This window comes from Polyodon spathula, chromosome 4 (assembly GCF_017654505.1).
Source record: "Polyodon spathula isolate WHYD16114869_AA chromosome 4, ASM1765450v1, whole genome shotgun sequence".
NCBI lineage: Eukaryota > Metazoa > Chordata > Actinopteri > Acipenseriformes > Polyodontidae > Polyodon > Polyodon spathula.
This window is the reverse complement of record NC_054537.1, coordinates 30,915,285-30,929,426: the sequence shown is the minus strand read 5'-3', so window position 1 is coordinate 30,929,426 and position 14,142 is coordinate 30,915,285. Positions and strand designations below refer to the sequence as shown.

At 36.6% G+C, this 14,142-nt stretch overlaps 1 protein-coding gene across 2 annotated transcripts in view; it reads left to right on the top strand.

Moving 5' to 3' along the window:
* Positions 1 to 14,142, top strand: part of spidr (scaffold protein involved in DNA repair) — a 110,663-nt gene that overhangs the window by 64,313 nt on the left and 32,208 nt on the right. For both annotated transcript variants that reach the window (XM_041247651.1, XM_041247652.1), the window contains exons 9-10: positions 719 to 929; positions 1,423 to 1,673. In XM_041247651.1, the coding sequence (XP_041103585.1) occupies positions 719 to 929; positions 1,423 to 1,673 (462 nt within the window). The remainder of the gene's footprint in view (positions 1 to 718; positions 930 to 1,422; positions 1,674 to 14,142) is intronic.

Here is a 14,142-nt window from a genome sequence, read left to right as displayed (position 1 = left end):
CGCTGTACAATGCGACCCCTGCAGACTAGCCAGCCGCCTGCGGGCTTGCCTGTAAGCTGCCCAGAGCTGCGTTGTCCTCCGACACTAGCTCTGAGCTAGATGATTGGCGGGCCTGCAGAATGAAAAGAAGCGGTTGGCTGACGGCACACGCGTCTGAGGACAGCATGTGTTCGTCTTCGCCACTCTCGAGTCAGCGCAGGGGTGGTAGCGGTGGACTGAGCCTAAATACAATTGGGCATTTCAAATTGTGAGAAAAATTAATTGGCGATCACAAATTAAAAAAAAAAATAAAACAAATAAAGCTGTATGCTCTTTGATTTGTTATTTTATACTGCAGATTGAAATATACAGATATGAAAATACTATAGATGAAAAGTTGCTGCTGCTTTCTGCCTATAGTCCAATGGTGTAGATAAAATAAGACTTACACATTGTATTTGAAATAATTGTATCTTCTGAATTAACATATAAACAGTTAAGGCACAGTAAAGGGGGACCAGTAATAAATAATACAGTTTTAATTTAGATTTTAAACATTGGTTGCTCCGTAAAGCATTATAATCCTCCTCAGTTGTGCAGGTCTGGAGGTGTGAGCTGTCTATTCAATCTTTAGGTCTGTTATCGTTTAAGGGTTATACATTTAATAACTTAGACCCCACTCTCTGTCTCCTTTTTCAGTTTCAAAGTATTGTATTGTTTTGTTTTCCCCCTATTCCAGGCAGAAGCTGGTCATTTATGGCGAACAGTGTCCTGTTATTCTAAACACCCACTTCAGTCAGAAGGTTCTTTCAAAAGACAGTGTAGAAAACAGGCCCAACTCCCGAGAGAAGTCCCTGACCAAGAAAGCCACTCCGCCATCTTTAGCTCAAATATTCAACTTGACGGAGACAAACAGAAATGCATCTAACGTAGATATTTTGGCTCAGCAGGTACGATATGGTTACATTATTGTTATTATTATTGTTTATTAGTATTCACCCTCTTAGCCAGACTTTATACCCATAGAGATATGCTTAGAAATATGCCAGTCTGCAGTGCTACTTACAAATATTAAATATATTAGGGATTAAAGTAATGAGATACATGTTTGGATGTGTTATTGAGAGCAGGCTTAATGCCTGCATTTTAAGAGATGTCCTTCAAGTGAATGCACATACAATATATATGCAGCTGAATGTGATTACTCTTAGTTCTTACCTCCCTCCTTATATTGTTTTAATAAATAGTTTTAATCTGTGATCATACTGATCCAATGTAACACTGAATGGATCGGTCATGTAATAATAATTATAATGTGTATGCTTACAATGAGGGGCACCTGAGTTATCTTTTTCATTTAAAAATGTTTGCAGGCATGCAATTCTGAAATCATAAGCACAATTATACATGTGGTTTTTTTGGGGGTTTTCTTTTTTAAACCAGGGTACCTCAAACTCCAAGGTGACAGCACTGAACTTGCAGAGGGACACCCGGGGCTCAGAGGACAGTGTTTGCGACTCTCTGCTGGAAGTGATTGAGAGCCAGGCAGCGGTTGGTTGGACTGGGGTGGAAGTGAAGGTTGTGGTGCAGAGAGTGTACTGCCTCCCTCTCGGAGAGCTTCCATCCCAGCCACTGATCAGAAACAGCACAATTCGACGAGCCCAGGCTTTCAGCTCCGAGCAGCACAACGCCAGGTATGTTATAAATAAGGTTTCTACTTTTAGATTTTAATCAGTAAAGCTCATTAAACGTTGAATTCCCAAAGAATATGAGTTTGCCTGAAATTAATTTATATAGGATAAACATCGGTAAAACCACTCGCTATTTTGTTTCTCTTACCAAAAATAATAATTTTTACAAATCTAGACTGTTTAGTTTTTGCTGTCTGTCCCGTCTCCATTCCACTCTGAAAGGCTAAGGTTTCTGTCAGTCAACTCAGTGGTCCCTTAATAGGCTAGCGTAGTTTTACCGTCAGTCATTTCATCCTGTTCTGACAGATCTCGTTGGCTGAAGCAGCGCTAGAATGCTCTCATTCATTTAAATGACTATCAATCATAGACAGACTGTGCACTTTCATTTGCCAGCTACAGCGCCTGTCATTCAAAGTGCCTACTTTGAAATTAGCTGGTTAAGGTGTAGGTAGGTGGGCCAGTCTGCCTTGCCATCAGTGAGTGCTGTGCTGTTAAGCAGCATGAGAAGGGCGGAGCTCAGAATAATAAGTGTAAGTTAGTTCTATTCAGCTGTCTAATGTTTTGTTCTGTCCATATTATTTTTACTTGTAAATGTACGCTACAAAAGTCTGTGTAATACACTTTATATTCTGCGTTTTCTCCGGTTTATTTCAGACAATTTTTTAAAATTTGTGTAGGAACTTTAGCTTTACAAGGTGTGGCTTTGCTGTGACCAAACGTTACTTCAATTGTAATGTTGGTAACCATGGTTTTGTTGCATGATAAAGGGGTTTCTCAATGGCATAAAAAGTCGGGGGGGGGGGGGGGAGTTAAGTATAAAGGTCGATTTCACCCACGCTCTGCTTGAATTGAAAAATAATAAACGTTGATATTAATCGGCGATTTGGCAAAAAAATTTAAATCGATTCTTAATTATGAAGCTGAACCACTTGCTTCCTTTCCCTTTGTCATCCCTGGGGACCTCTGTATATCTATATATATATATATATATATATATATATATATATATATATATATATATAAGTGCTAGCTCATAGTGACCTACCTTTGTGTGTTCTGAGATGTGAATTATTATATATTTGGGTAGGTAGGTATAATTTTTATGTGGCGTCCTGTAAAACTTCATTGGGAAGCAATTGTACATTTGAAAGAAACACCTGGGCATGTACAAACCAAACAAAAAGTTACTTATTGGATCATACTCAACAAAACTTAAATTCACAACTGAAGAAAAATAAGCTTAAAGAGACTGACAAATGTTTTTGTGGGCAAAACTGAGGCATTGAAACAGATTCCTGTGAGAAAAGATTACATTTCTATGTTTTTTGTAAGTCTGCTAATGTCTCATAAGGGGGCTTGGTGGGCCAGTAGTTAAAGAAAGGAGCTTGTTCCCAGGAGGTTCCTGGTTCAATCTCAGACACTCTCTCACTGTGTGTGACCCTGAGCAAGTCACTTAACCTCCTTGTGCTCCGTCCTTCGGATGAGATGTAAAACCCAGGTCCTATTGTAAGAGACTGCATACTATAATGTAAAGTAAATTTCCAGTGCTGGCAGGGTTTGTTTTGGCATGCAGCCGATCAGAACCTCCAGGGATCTTGGCGAATACCAGTACTTAATGCTTATGCCTCATCTTGATAAACACTAAAAAAAACTATTGTTATTCTTTAATGCAGCCAACTGGAAAATGCATTCATAAAACAAAGTATTTTTTTTTTTATTTAATTTTTTCTTTTTTTTCTTTTTTTTTTTTTTAAACTTCCAGACATTTTCATCACTTTGAGTCTTTGAGACTCCTTTTTTGTGATTTACTAGTCCCTGACGCCTTGGTTCTTTCTATTATTATAGTACATGGTGAACAATAATTTTCCTACTATGGCGTTTTAGTCTTGTTATACACAGTGGTGGTGCGAGACCCTTGTATAATAAGATGTAACAAGGCTGATGATAAAACTGCTGACCTCAATTTTTTAAAATAAACTCTATCTCCAGTACATGAACACAACAAAACACAGTCAATACCAAAACAAGTTGTCCTCCGACGCTGTAGGTGGCTGCATGGTGAATCCGCAGTGGTGAAAGAAGCGGTCGGCTGATGGCACGCGCTTCAAAGGACAGCGCGTGTTCATCTTCGCCACTCCCGAGTCAGCACATGGGTGGTAACAGTGAGCTGAGCCCAAATAATTTCAAATTGGGAGAAAATAACAAAAAATTATTGGCAACGACTAAATTTAAAAAATAAAGTAAAGAAAATAAAAACATATTTTGGGTGAGGTCACAGGGAACCTTTTGTGTTATCTTGAAGAATGTAGTGAACTCATTAAGCTGCAAGGCTAGATCCACCCCAGTTAATTAATAATTGATTGATTGTGCTCAGTGTTCAATAAAAACAAAACCCTACATGTTATATTCTACTTTATGTGTGTTTTATGTGACGGGGAGGGGGCAAGTAGATTTTTAAGAAGGACAAGTAGATTTTTCTAGCATTTTGTCCCTTGGACAACAAGTTTTTAAATTGCACCACTCCTTTATTATAAACAATGATATATATATATATATATATATATATATATATATATATATATATATATATATATATATAATATATATATACACGCACACACGCACACACACACACACACACACATATATATATATATATATATATATATATATATATATATATATATATATATATATATATAAGCTCTGAAAAAAATTAAGAGACCACTGCAAAATTATCAGTTTCTCTGGTTTTACTATTTAGAGGTATGTGTTTGGGTAAAATTAACATTTTTGTTTTATTCTATAAACTACTGACAACATTTCTCCCAAATTCCAAATAAAAATATTGTCATTTAGAGCATTTATTTGCAGAAAATGACAACTGGTCAAAATAACAAAAAAGATGCAGTGTTGTCAGACCTCGAATAATACAAAGAAAATAAGTTCATATTCATTTTTAAACAACACAATACTAATGTTTTAACTTAGGAAGAGTTCAGAAATCAATATTTGGTGGAATAACCCTGATTTTCAATCACAGCTTTCATGTGTCTTGGCATGCTCTCCACCAGTCTTTCACATTGATGTTGGGTGACTTTATGCCACTCCTGGCGTAAAAATTCAAGCAGTTCGGCTTTGTTTGATGGCATGTGTCCATCCATCTTCCTCTTGATCACATTCCAGAGGTTTTCAATGGGGTTCAGGTCTGGAGATTGGGCTGGCCATAACAGGATCTTGATCTGGTGGTCCTCCATCCACACCTTGATTGACCTGGCTGTGTGGCATGGAGCATTGTTCTGCTGGAAAAACCAATCCCCAGAGTTGGGGAACATTGTCAGAGCAGAAGGAAGCAAGTTTTCTTCCAAGACAACCTTGTACTTGGCTTGATTCATGCGTCCTCACAAAGACAAATCTGCCTGATTCCAGCCTTGCTGAAGCACCCCCAGATCATCACGATCCTCCACCACATTTCACAGTGGGTGTGAGACACTGTGGCTTGTAGGCCTCTCCAGGTCTCCGTCTAACCATTAGATGACCAGGTGTTGGGCAAAGCTGAAAATTGGACTCATCAGAGAAGATGACCTTACTCCAGTCCTCTACGGTCCAATCCTTATGGTCTTTTGCAAACCTCAGCCTGGCTCTTCTTTGTTTCTCATTGATGAAGGGCTTTTTTCTAGCTTTGCACGACTTCAGCCCTGCCCCTAGGAGCCTGTTTCGAACCGTCCTCGCCGTGTACTTCACCCCAGCTGCCGTTTGCCATTCTTTTTGTAGGTCACTTGATGTCATCCTACGGTTGCTGAGTGACATTCGAATGAGTTGGCGGTCATCCCGGTCAGTGGAGAGTTGTTTTCGCCCTCTGCCGGTCTGTAGCTTTGTTGTCCCCAATGTGTGCTGCTTGACCTTGTTCTTATGAACCGCCGTCTTTGAAATTTTAAGGATGGAAGCAACCCAACGCTCACTGTATCCCTCTGCCAGTAAAGCCAGAATTGAACCCTTCTTTTCCTCACTCAAAACTTTCCTTTTCAACTCTTTGGGCATGGTCAATAGTTATTTTTTTATTCCAATTACTTTTGAGGTACTACTAGCACTGTTTTGCCATCCAGCTGGTCCTATTGCAAGAGGATAGCGATGACCACAGGAGTGGTTTTTATACTTTTCCTCGTTAAATAAGATTTGGTTCAGGTGATCCCCTAATCAGTACCTCATTCAGTAGAATTCAACAGACACTGGAATGAAATGGCTGCCATACATGTAGAGATACTGATTTAAGAAAAATTTGCAGTGGTCTCTTAATTTCTTCCAGAGCTGTGTGTGTGTGTGTGTGTGTGTATATATATATATATATATATATATATATATATATATATATATATATATATATATATATATATATATATATATATGTGTGTGTGTGTGTGTGTGTAGTCAAAATCCAATGGAAATTTATAATTTCTAGAAATTTCTCAAAAACAAATAATTATAGGAAAAATCTTTTATAGCAAAAGTTTTACTTTTGTGTATAATTTTTAAAAAAAGTTACAAGAAATAGATGTCTACAGTTTGTTTATTTATTTATTTCAGCAATTTTTTTACAAAATTCCAAAAATGCAAATTCAAAAGTATTCATACCTTGACAAGGAAAATTAAATTAATAGCTAGTTGAGGCATCTTTTAGCAATAATAACCTCTTTTAAACTATTATGATATTTGCCGTTTAAGCTTTTGGCATGATTCTTTAGTGATTTTTAACCATTCTTCAATGCAAAATTGTTCCAGTTCATTTAAATTCTGAGGACTTCTCTTGTGCACAGCCTTCTTCAACTCATACCAAAGATTCTCAATCAGATTTAGATTGGGACTTAAAAAAAAAAAAAAAAACATGTGTTCGCAAATGTGATCAGGTATATCGCAACTGTATCGATACCTTACCGGACTTAAAAAGTGACTTAGGACAGAAAGTGGTTTTGTACCGGTATATTCTGTAACGAAACAAACTGTACTGGTGTCGTACCGATACAAGTGTGAACAGGGCTTTTGACTAGGCCATTCCAGAACCTTGATTTTTTCCTTGTTTATGATTGAAACGGAAACCCCAGTCCCACCTGCAGCCAATTCACTATGAATATCTTTGGCAGTCAAACTCAGATTGTTATTAACCTTCCTCACAATTCATCTACTTGTTCTTTGTTAAAGAACCTTCTTTCTTCCAGACTGAGGGAGCATTGTGACAGTACCACGAGTCTTGTACTTCTTGATAATTGAAACAATAGTTGAAATTGGGATACTCAGATGCTTGGAAATCTTCTTGTGTCCTTCTCCAACTTTATGACAATAAATTATTTTCTGCCTAAGGTCTTCAGATAGCTCTTTACTTTTTCCCATATTGACTTATTGGTAATGACAGCAATCATCCCATGCCTAATCCTTTTATACTCTCTAAGAATGTTCACAAACAATCCAGCATTGTCTAGACCTTTCTAGAATTAGGTTCTGTATTATCGTATTGAAATTTCAAGCAAAAAAAAAAAAAAAAAAAAATGCTGAAATAAATAATTATAGACATCTATTTCTAGAAATTATAAATTTCCACTGGGGTATGTACATTTATGACTAGAACTATATACTATATTGTGAATAAAAACAAAAATAATCAAAAATCTAGAAAATCTAGATTATTGAAAATAATGAATTAATTTTTTTAGTTTTTCAATGGAAAGTTTTTATGTTTCCTCTTACAGCAACTCCGGATGTAATTAACTATTCTGTAATCTGAAACTCTTAAGCTAAAGTTATGCCGACACAGTGCCAGCTAAATTAGTTTAAGATGACGGATATCTTTTTTTGAGGTTTCTGAAGTGGTTAAATCTCCTGTTTGTGCTTGTAATGAATAACGTCACAACCATTAGATTGGTTTCACTTTCATTGACGTATACTGTACTTGGATGCTAAATTAGATAATTGACACTTGTTGCTTCAGCTGTAATCGCTGTCCTTTTTTATATATATATATATATATTTTTTTTTTTTACAGTTTATATCAATATTGGCGTCAAAAAACCAGTAATTCATTATTTTGGTCATTAAATAGGCCAGGGTTTGTCAACAACAGTTCCTAAATAGGTCAAACCACATTGTGCAGTGTTTTTTTGTTGTTTTTCTTACTTGAACTAGGGTAGCAAGCTTCAGTGAATGTGTGTAACTTTTTTTCTTGTGCAGAAATAAAATATAATGGGTGTATTAACGAAATAATGTTATGGTGCATTTTCCATGCTTGTATAAAATGACTTCACTGTCTGTTTCTCCCCCTGACAGTTAAGTTGAGGGAAGAATAGAGATCGATATTTTTTAAAGAAATACGTCGCTAGTGATGTGATTTAAAGCTAACTGGTGTCTCTGGAGCATTTTGTGATTGAGTATACTAATGTTCTTTTTCAAGCAGTCCTAGGCTTGTGAGACCTTCCAATGCTATTTGGACCCTGTTCCAGACTCCCTTGTTTCTTTTGTCTTCTCAGTAGATTTGAATATTGATTCACTGCAATCCACTAAATAGGCTCTTTCATCATAAAAGAGAAGCCACAGTGGATTTTATGCAACAATGTATATATTGTAACACCTTTCACGTCAAGCATCCCAAGGTATTGGTGGTTTAGAAGAAAAAGGCCAGCTTAAAAAAAATAACTTTGTATATTGGTTTTGTTTATGAGGGTCAGCTGCTGTTGTTTCAGCCTCTGATTCTGATGTGGGGTTTCTATGTGACTGGGATCTGGTTTGTAACTTTTAAATACTGTAAACCATTCTGGTGGTAGTGGTATTTATTTTTGTTAGGTGTAAAGGGTAATATCCATTGAGCCTATTTGCATGCCATGTGACAAAGGCAAGGTGTTTGTGAACATGTTATTAAACACTGTAATAGTGAGTGTATTTTAGAATCAGAGACCTGCAATACCTCCTTTTTGTCACTCAAGCATGGTGGCAGCAAAGCACTCTGTGTCTGCTGATCAAGATAATTTGGTTAGCAGAGTTTGCATGTAGGTATCATGTTTGATAGGTTTTAATACCAGGGTAACTATGAGCTTGTACAGCACTACAGAACCACCAAGCCGTGATCTTGAAATTCATGGAAAAATAGAGGATTTGACACAAGGCTCGTCTCCTGCCCAAAAATCAGCACTTGCGTAGGTCATCACTTTATCAGTCTCCAGAGGGAGTATTCGTTTTCCAAAGCCAGGATGAACAGTGCTGTTAAGATCACTTGTTCTGGGATCTTCGGTATTATTCAGCTGAACCTGTCTGCCTGTAATGCAACATTTCTTGTTTGACAGGAATGGGTTGAACCACACCTCCTCTTCCCCCCCAGTTGCTGGATTATGGTTTAGCTGATATCTTAGATGGGTTGAGAAGTCTGCTAAAGCATAATTTATATACAAAAAAAAAAACATAGGGAGATGGACTGATTGAGCTAACATTGTCAGGTGTGGAAGAGACAGCGAACTGTTGGTCCTGTGCAATTTTGATGCATCCTTATCAGGTGCTGGTAATGCAGACTTTTTGGCAGGCATTTTTAAGCTATAAGTGTGACCATATAACCAGTGAGTAAGTAAAAGTTGAAAGGTGTCCTTGTAACCAAAAGACAAATTCAAAGCTGTAAAATAGCACCCTTAACTTACTGAGCCTTCAAAGGCTGCTACAGTACCATTGGTTTATTTTCTACTCTGAACTGCAGTTTTGAGCTACAGGTTTGACCAGCATCGGAACACTATTGTTAAGTTCAGTAAATATACATAGGTACTGTACATATAAAATGTGCTGTGCATTTTAATAATTTTTTTTCCTCAAAATATGTTTCAGACATTATAACAAAGCAAGAATCTCTAGGCAATTGCTAGCTTGCACTTTAAGATCCTCAGTCTTCATGCATTATGAGGAAACGCATCACTGAAAAAAATACAGTCCGGTTTAACAGGACAAAGCAGGCTAGGAACAATCTTCCCCACTAGCTTGGAGTTATTTATTTAACTATCTAATTGGAAGCAGAGAAGCAGGCATTTCAGTTTGATCCTGAATCAAAGTTGTGTGGTAGTGGTGTTGTTTCTTACTTGTAGTAAAACATTAAAAGAAAAAAAAATAATAATAATTATTTGGTAGGTCAGCTGACCCTGTGAAATCAGGCACATGCTGTTGAGTAAACAAATGTCTGGAGAGAAACCAGAGTGTTCTGGTTCATAGCCGCTCATTCATTGAGTGCAGCGCAGACAGGAAGTGCTGCTTGTGACATCTCCGGCCTGCCTCTGCGTGGCTTTGACGTGCAGGCAGGGAGGGGAGGGACAGGCCCCAGCATGCTTGTTTGTTGTACTGAGTGGGAAACTTTTTTTATAGCTCTCAGCCAGCTGGAGCTGGTTAGAGTAGACTGGCTCCAGACTGGCTTGAAGAGAACAGCCCCCCTCCCTGTCACAGGATAGTGGGCCACTGATGGGAACGCAAAAGAAAATAAAAAACAGCCTTCTGTACACGGCACTAAATATATGCTTGGTGGGTTTCCTGTGTCATACCAGCATGCAAAGGAAGAGATAAAGCATTCCTATTTATTGCTCAGTGTATTCCTATCAATATAATACATTTACACACACATTGCCTATTTTGTTCCCAAAATCCCCAGAAAGTGTCTTTTTAAATGTGGTTACCCTGTTACTGGATAGATTGTTAAGAATACTTTTTGAAAGCATTTCAGTCCTAGTCCCATGTGAAAAAAAAGCACTTTTTAAGAAAATATTTAATGAAGCATTTCATCTTTTAAGTCTTGTTATCATGGTGTTTTTTTTGTTTGTTTGGTTTTTTTTAGGGGATTCTTTTACCATTTTAAAGTAATCCCAAATCTCAATTTCTGCTTGTCATGCAAGGCCAAAATAAAGATGTATGTTTCTGGTTTCCTACCTGTGTGTGTGTGTGTGTGTGTGTGTGTGTGTGTATATATATATATATATATATATATATATATATATATATATATATATATATATATATATATTTTTTTTTTTTTTTTTCTTGGTTCAAACTGTTAATTTTCACTTGAGCTCTGGGTGGTTTCCTACTGGCTCCTCTCACTTGCCCTGTACTGCAGCTGCAAATAAAATATCATAAAATCAAGCTAATATGGCTTAAAATACTATCCACCATTAAGAACCCTTTACTACTGCTACTGCACAATGTACAGTATGTGCACCACTTAATGTTGTGCTAGTAAAAAAAAAAAAAAAACCTGAACCTGAAAATGGAGGAGTAAACAATCATTTATTGTAGAAATAAACAGAGGGTGATGGGTTTTTTTTGCCCACAAGATAAACAGTTTTTTTATGTGCAATTAAAACCAATCTATATGCATGTAATTTGTTGAGTTTTAACTTCCACTGGATGATAATAATAATTATCTCTTTCGTTCATCTTTTTTTAATAAGCTGACTGTTTCAGCAAGCAAATTCTCAGTTGACTTGACGTATTTGGTAGTCTGTAAATTGTACCTTAAAATCGTATCCTTTCCATTTCATTTGAGTTCTGGTTTGAAACCTGTCAGTATTGTCATCTAGTAAGATGAATTGTCATCTTTTGCTTCTTTTCTTGGAAGATAAAATATACTGATTTACAATATATATATATATATAGTAGTCTCCGACTAAAAGAACACCCCTTGCTAAGAAAGCGAAGTGTTCTCATAGCTGATGTGTTTTCTAAGAAGACTTAGCCACCAGACACATTATGAACCAATAAATAAATAAATATGTATTACTTGTCATGACACATGTACATATGAAATGAACTGAATAAGTAAAAGAAAAGCAATAAGCAAGTGTATGTTAATAAACTATAATAATAATAATAATAAAGTAGTAACAAACTAACCAAGTTAATAAACTGTCAAACTAACTTAAAGCACACCTAAACACATTTTTAAAAAATGCAGCAGCAATATACAAGACGTGCACATTTATTTAACCGAATGGTGAAGAAACTCCCCTCAGAACGGGAAACACCAGATTGTGTCTGATTCAGGATTTTCTCAAGTTTTTCTCAAGAGCTCAAACAATTTCCAACTTTTTGTAACAAGAGAAAAAGCGATGCATTTTGTGGTTTGTTTACATACCATTTTGTAGCGATGAGGTGCGTTCGTGGAAATCAGAAAACAAAACGAGTCAGTGATACGATGGCGGCTCTGGAAGGATTTATTAAAACAGTCAGTGTGCGTTAAGACACTCTCTCAGTGACAAGTTGCTTTTGAAAAGACTGAGTAAAACATTTTAATTTAAGTTTGATGACGAGTTATCAGGTTACAACACAGTACTGCATCAGTTGAATGAATCGCTATCGGTGCTTTTATTAAACAATTAACACAATCAGTTAGTGATTAATAATAATTTGTGCTTCCTGAAATCAAATTAAAAAAACGTAATTCAGTCCAAACATACTTGCCAAAACTGAGCTGATATGTTTTTTTTGTGCATAACACATGGCAAAACAAAAATAATAATTAAACCTAAAAAGATTCTAAAGAAAAATGAATTTGAGTACATTTTAAAACTTATTTTTTTACATTCAGAATAGGTAATCTTAGGGTATATTTCATCATAGTGAAAATGTTATTCTCTTAATAGTCTTCAGATTCTCAGCTGTTTAGGAAGGTATAATATGGTATACTTTCATGGATATTTTTCCTGATACACAAGCCGAAACTAGTGTTATGCTAAACAGGTAGAATGAGTTAAAGTAGTTGTTCCCAACCTGTGGTCCGTGAGTAAACTCCAGGTTGTCCTCATACAACTTCCAAAATTCGGTTACGCAGTTCTTGTAAAAACCCATTTCTACACAATCGCACCTTGTGCTGCTACTATTACTAAGCAACACAACAAACGGCTTTATATCATTCATAAGATATGTATGTAGTCAGCATTTCTCACCTTATCTGTTTTCATTTATTACAGGTTTGTTTATATTAATTAATATATATTGCAGCTCCCTTTGATGCAATACCAAGCATCGCCTTGAAACAGTTTTCCAGTGTGGAACAAATACTAAGTAACTTGCACATTATGAAGGCACAGACTTTTTTTTTAGGCAGCATTATTTAAAAAAATAAATACATTAAAAAAAAATCTACATCTAGCATTCATGTAAATGCACATCTTTCCAATCTGTGCTCATTCTTCACTGTTCAGGAAAAGAAAAACAGTCTGGCTCTGTCATTCCTTTTATTCCCATTAAAACCACAGGTTTAGTACTTTTAGTTTTCAACAATATAAGATATGTTCTACAGTGTTGCCAGGGATATAGAAATATACCTGTTATTTCCATAAGTTTTTGGAGAGGTTAGCTGCATAGTAACACAAGTTAATGTGAAACAAAAAGAGGCTTCACTTGTGAACGGTACCATAGTGTGATCAATTTCAGCTCCATGTTATTATTTTATTTTTTATTATTTATTCACCCAGGTTTAATATCTCACAAGACTATATGCCAAAAGGAAATTCTCTTAACGCTATTTCTGGAAATAATGTGTGCAGTCTGTTATTGACGCTGTCATATTTAACCAAAATGCTATAAATCCGGTTGACTGTGTGCCACCAATCCTGTTTAATTTACACATCACAGCCCACCAGAAGTTGGAAGTAACATTCTGTACACTCTCCAAACATTTTACCTGCAAAATCAAGATGTCATTTATCTGCAAAGCATTCAGAATGCAAAAAAATTAAACAAGACAAGCAACTTTGCCATCAGCAACTTTTAATGTGCAAAATGACAACATTGCTTGCTGACCTGATAGTGAAGATTCAAACCCAGGATTCTCATTGAGTTAGTTATGTTTATAAATATTGTACCTGATACATATACACATTACAGCGATGACACATTTTAATACGTTTTGGTTTCCTATATGGCCATTGAATAAAGAGAAATAATTTAGTTTTGTGGACATTGCGTCGGCCTGAGAGACTGAGTGTACTCAGCGGAGAGTCGAGTCAGAATTCAGTTTAGTATAGTCCATGAGCCAGGACCCAAGACAGCTGCCTCCATTTGAAGATACTCTACCAACATGCTCTAAGAACCAGCTACCAAAGCGCCATGTGGAGACATGGTCTGATAGCAGCTCCAGATGTGCCAGCTCCCCAGAACAACCACGGACGGACAGCAGGAGAGGGTAGCAAGCTTGACATTAAAAGGATGGCTGGCTCACCTGCAGTTCAGGTCATCTTGGAGTTCATATCGTGCAAATGCCCTCGTACCTGTCAACCCCCCAGCTGCTAGTGCCTGTCTAATGGACTGAAGTGCACAGAGGAGAGCAGGCTTCAAGACTGCACCAAGATGATGGATGTCGATGAAGGTGATTCAATGCAGGATATACTTGATCATGAGGATAGTGAAGATGAGTCTGACTAAAAACTCCCTGCAAATGAAAAATGGACTTACAAATGTGTTGGTC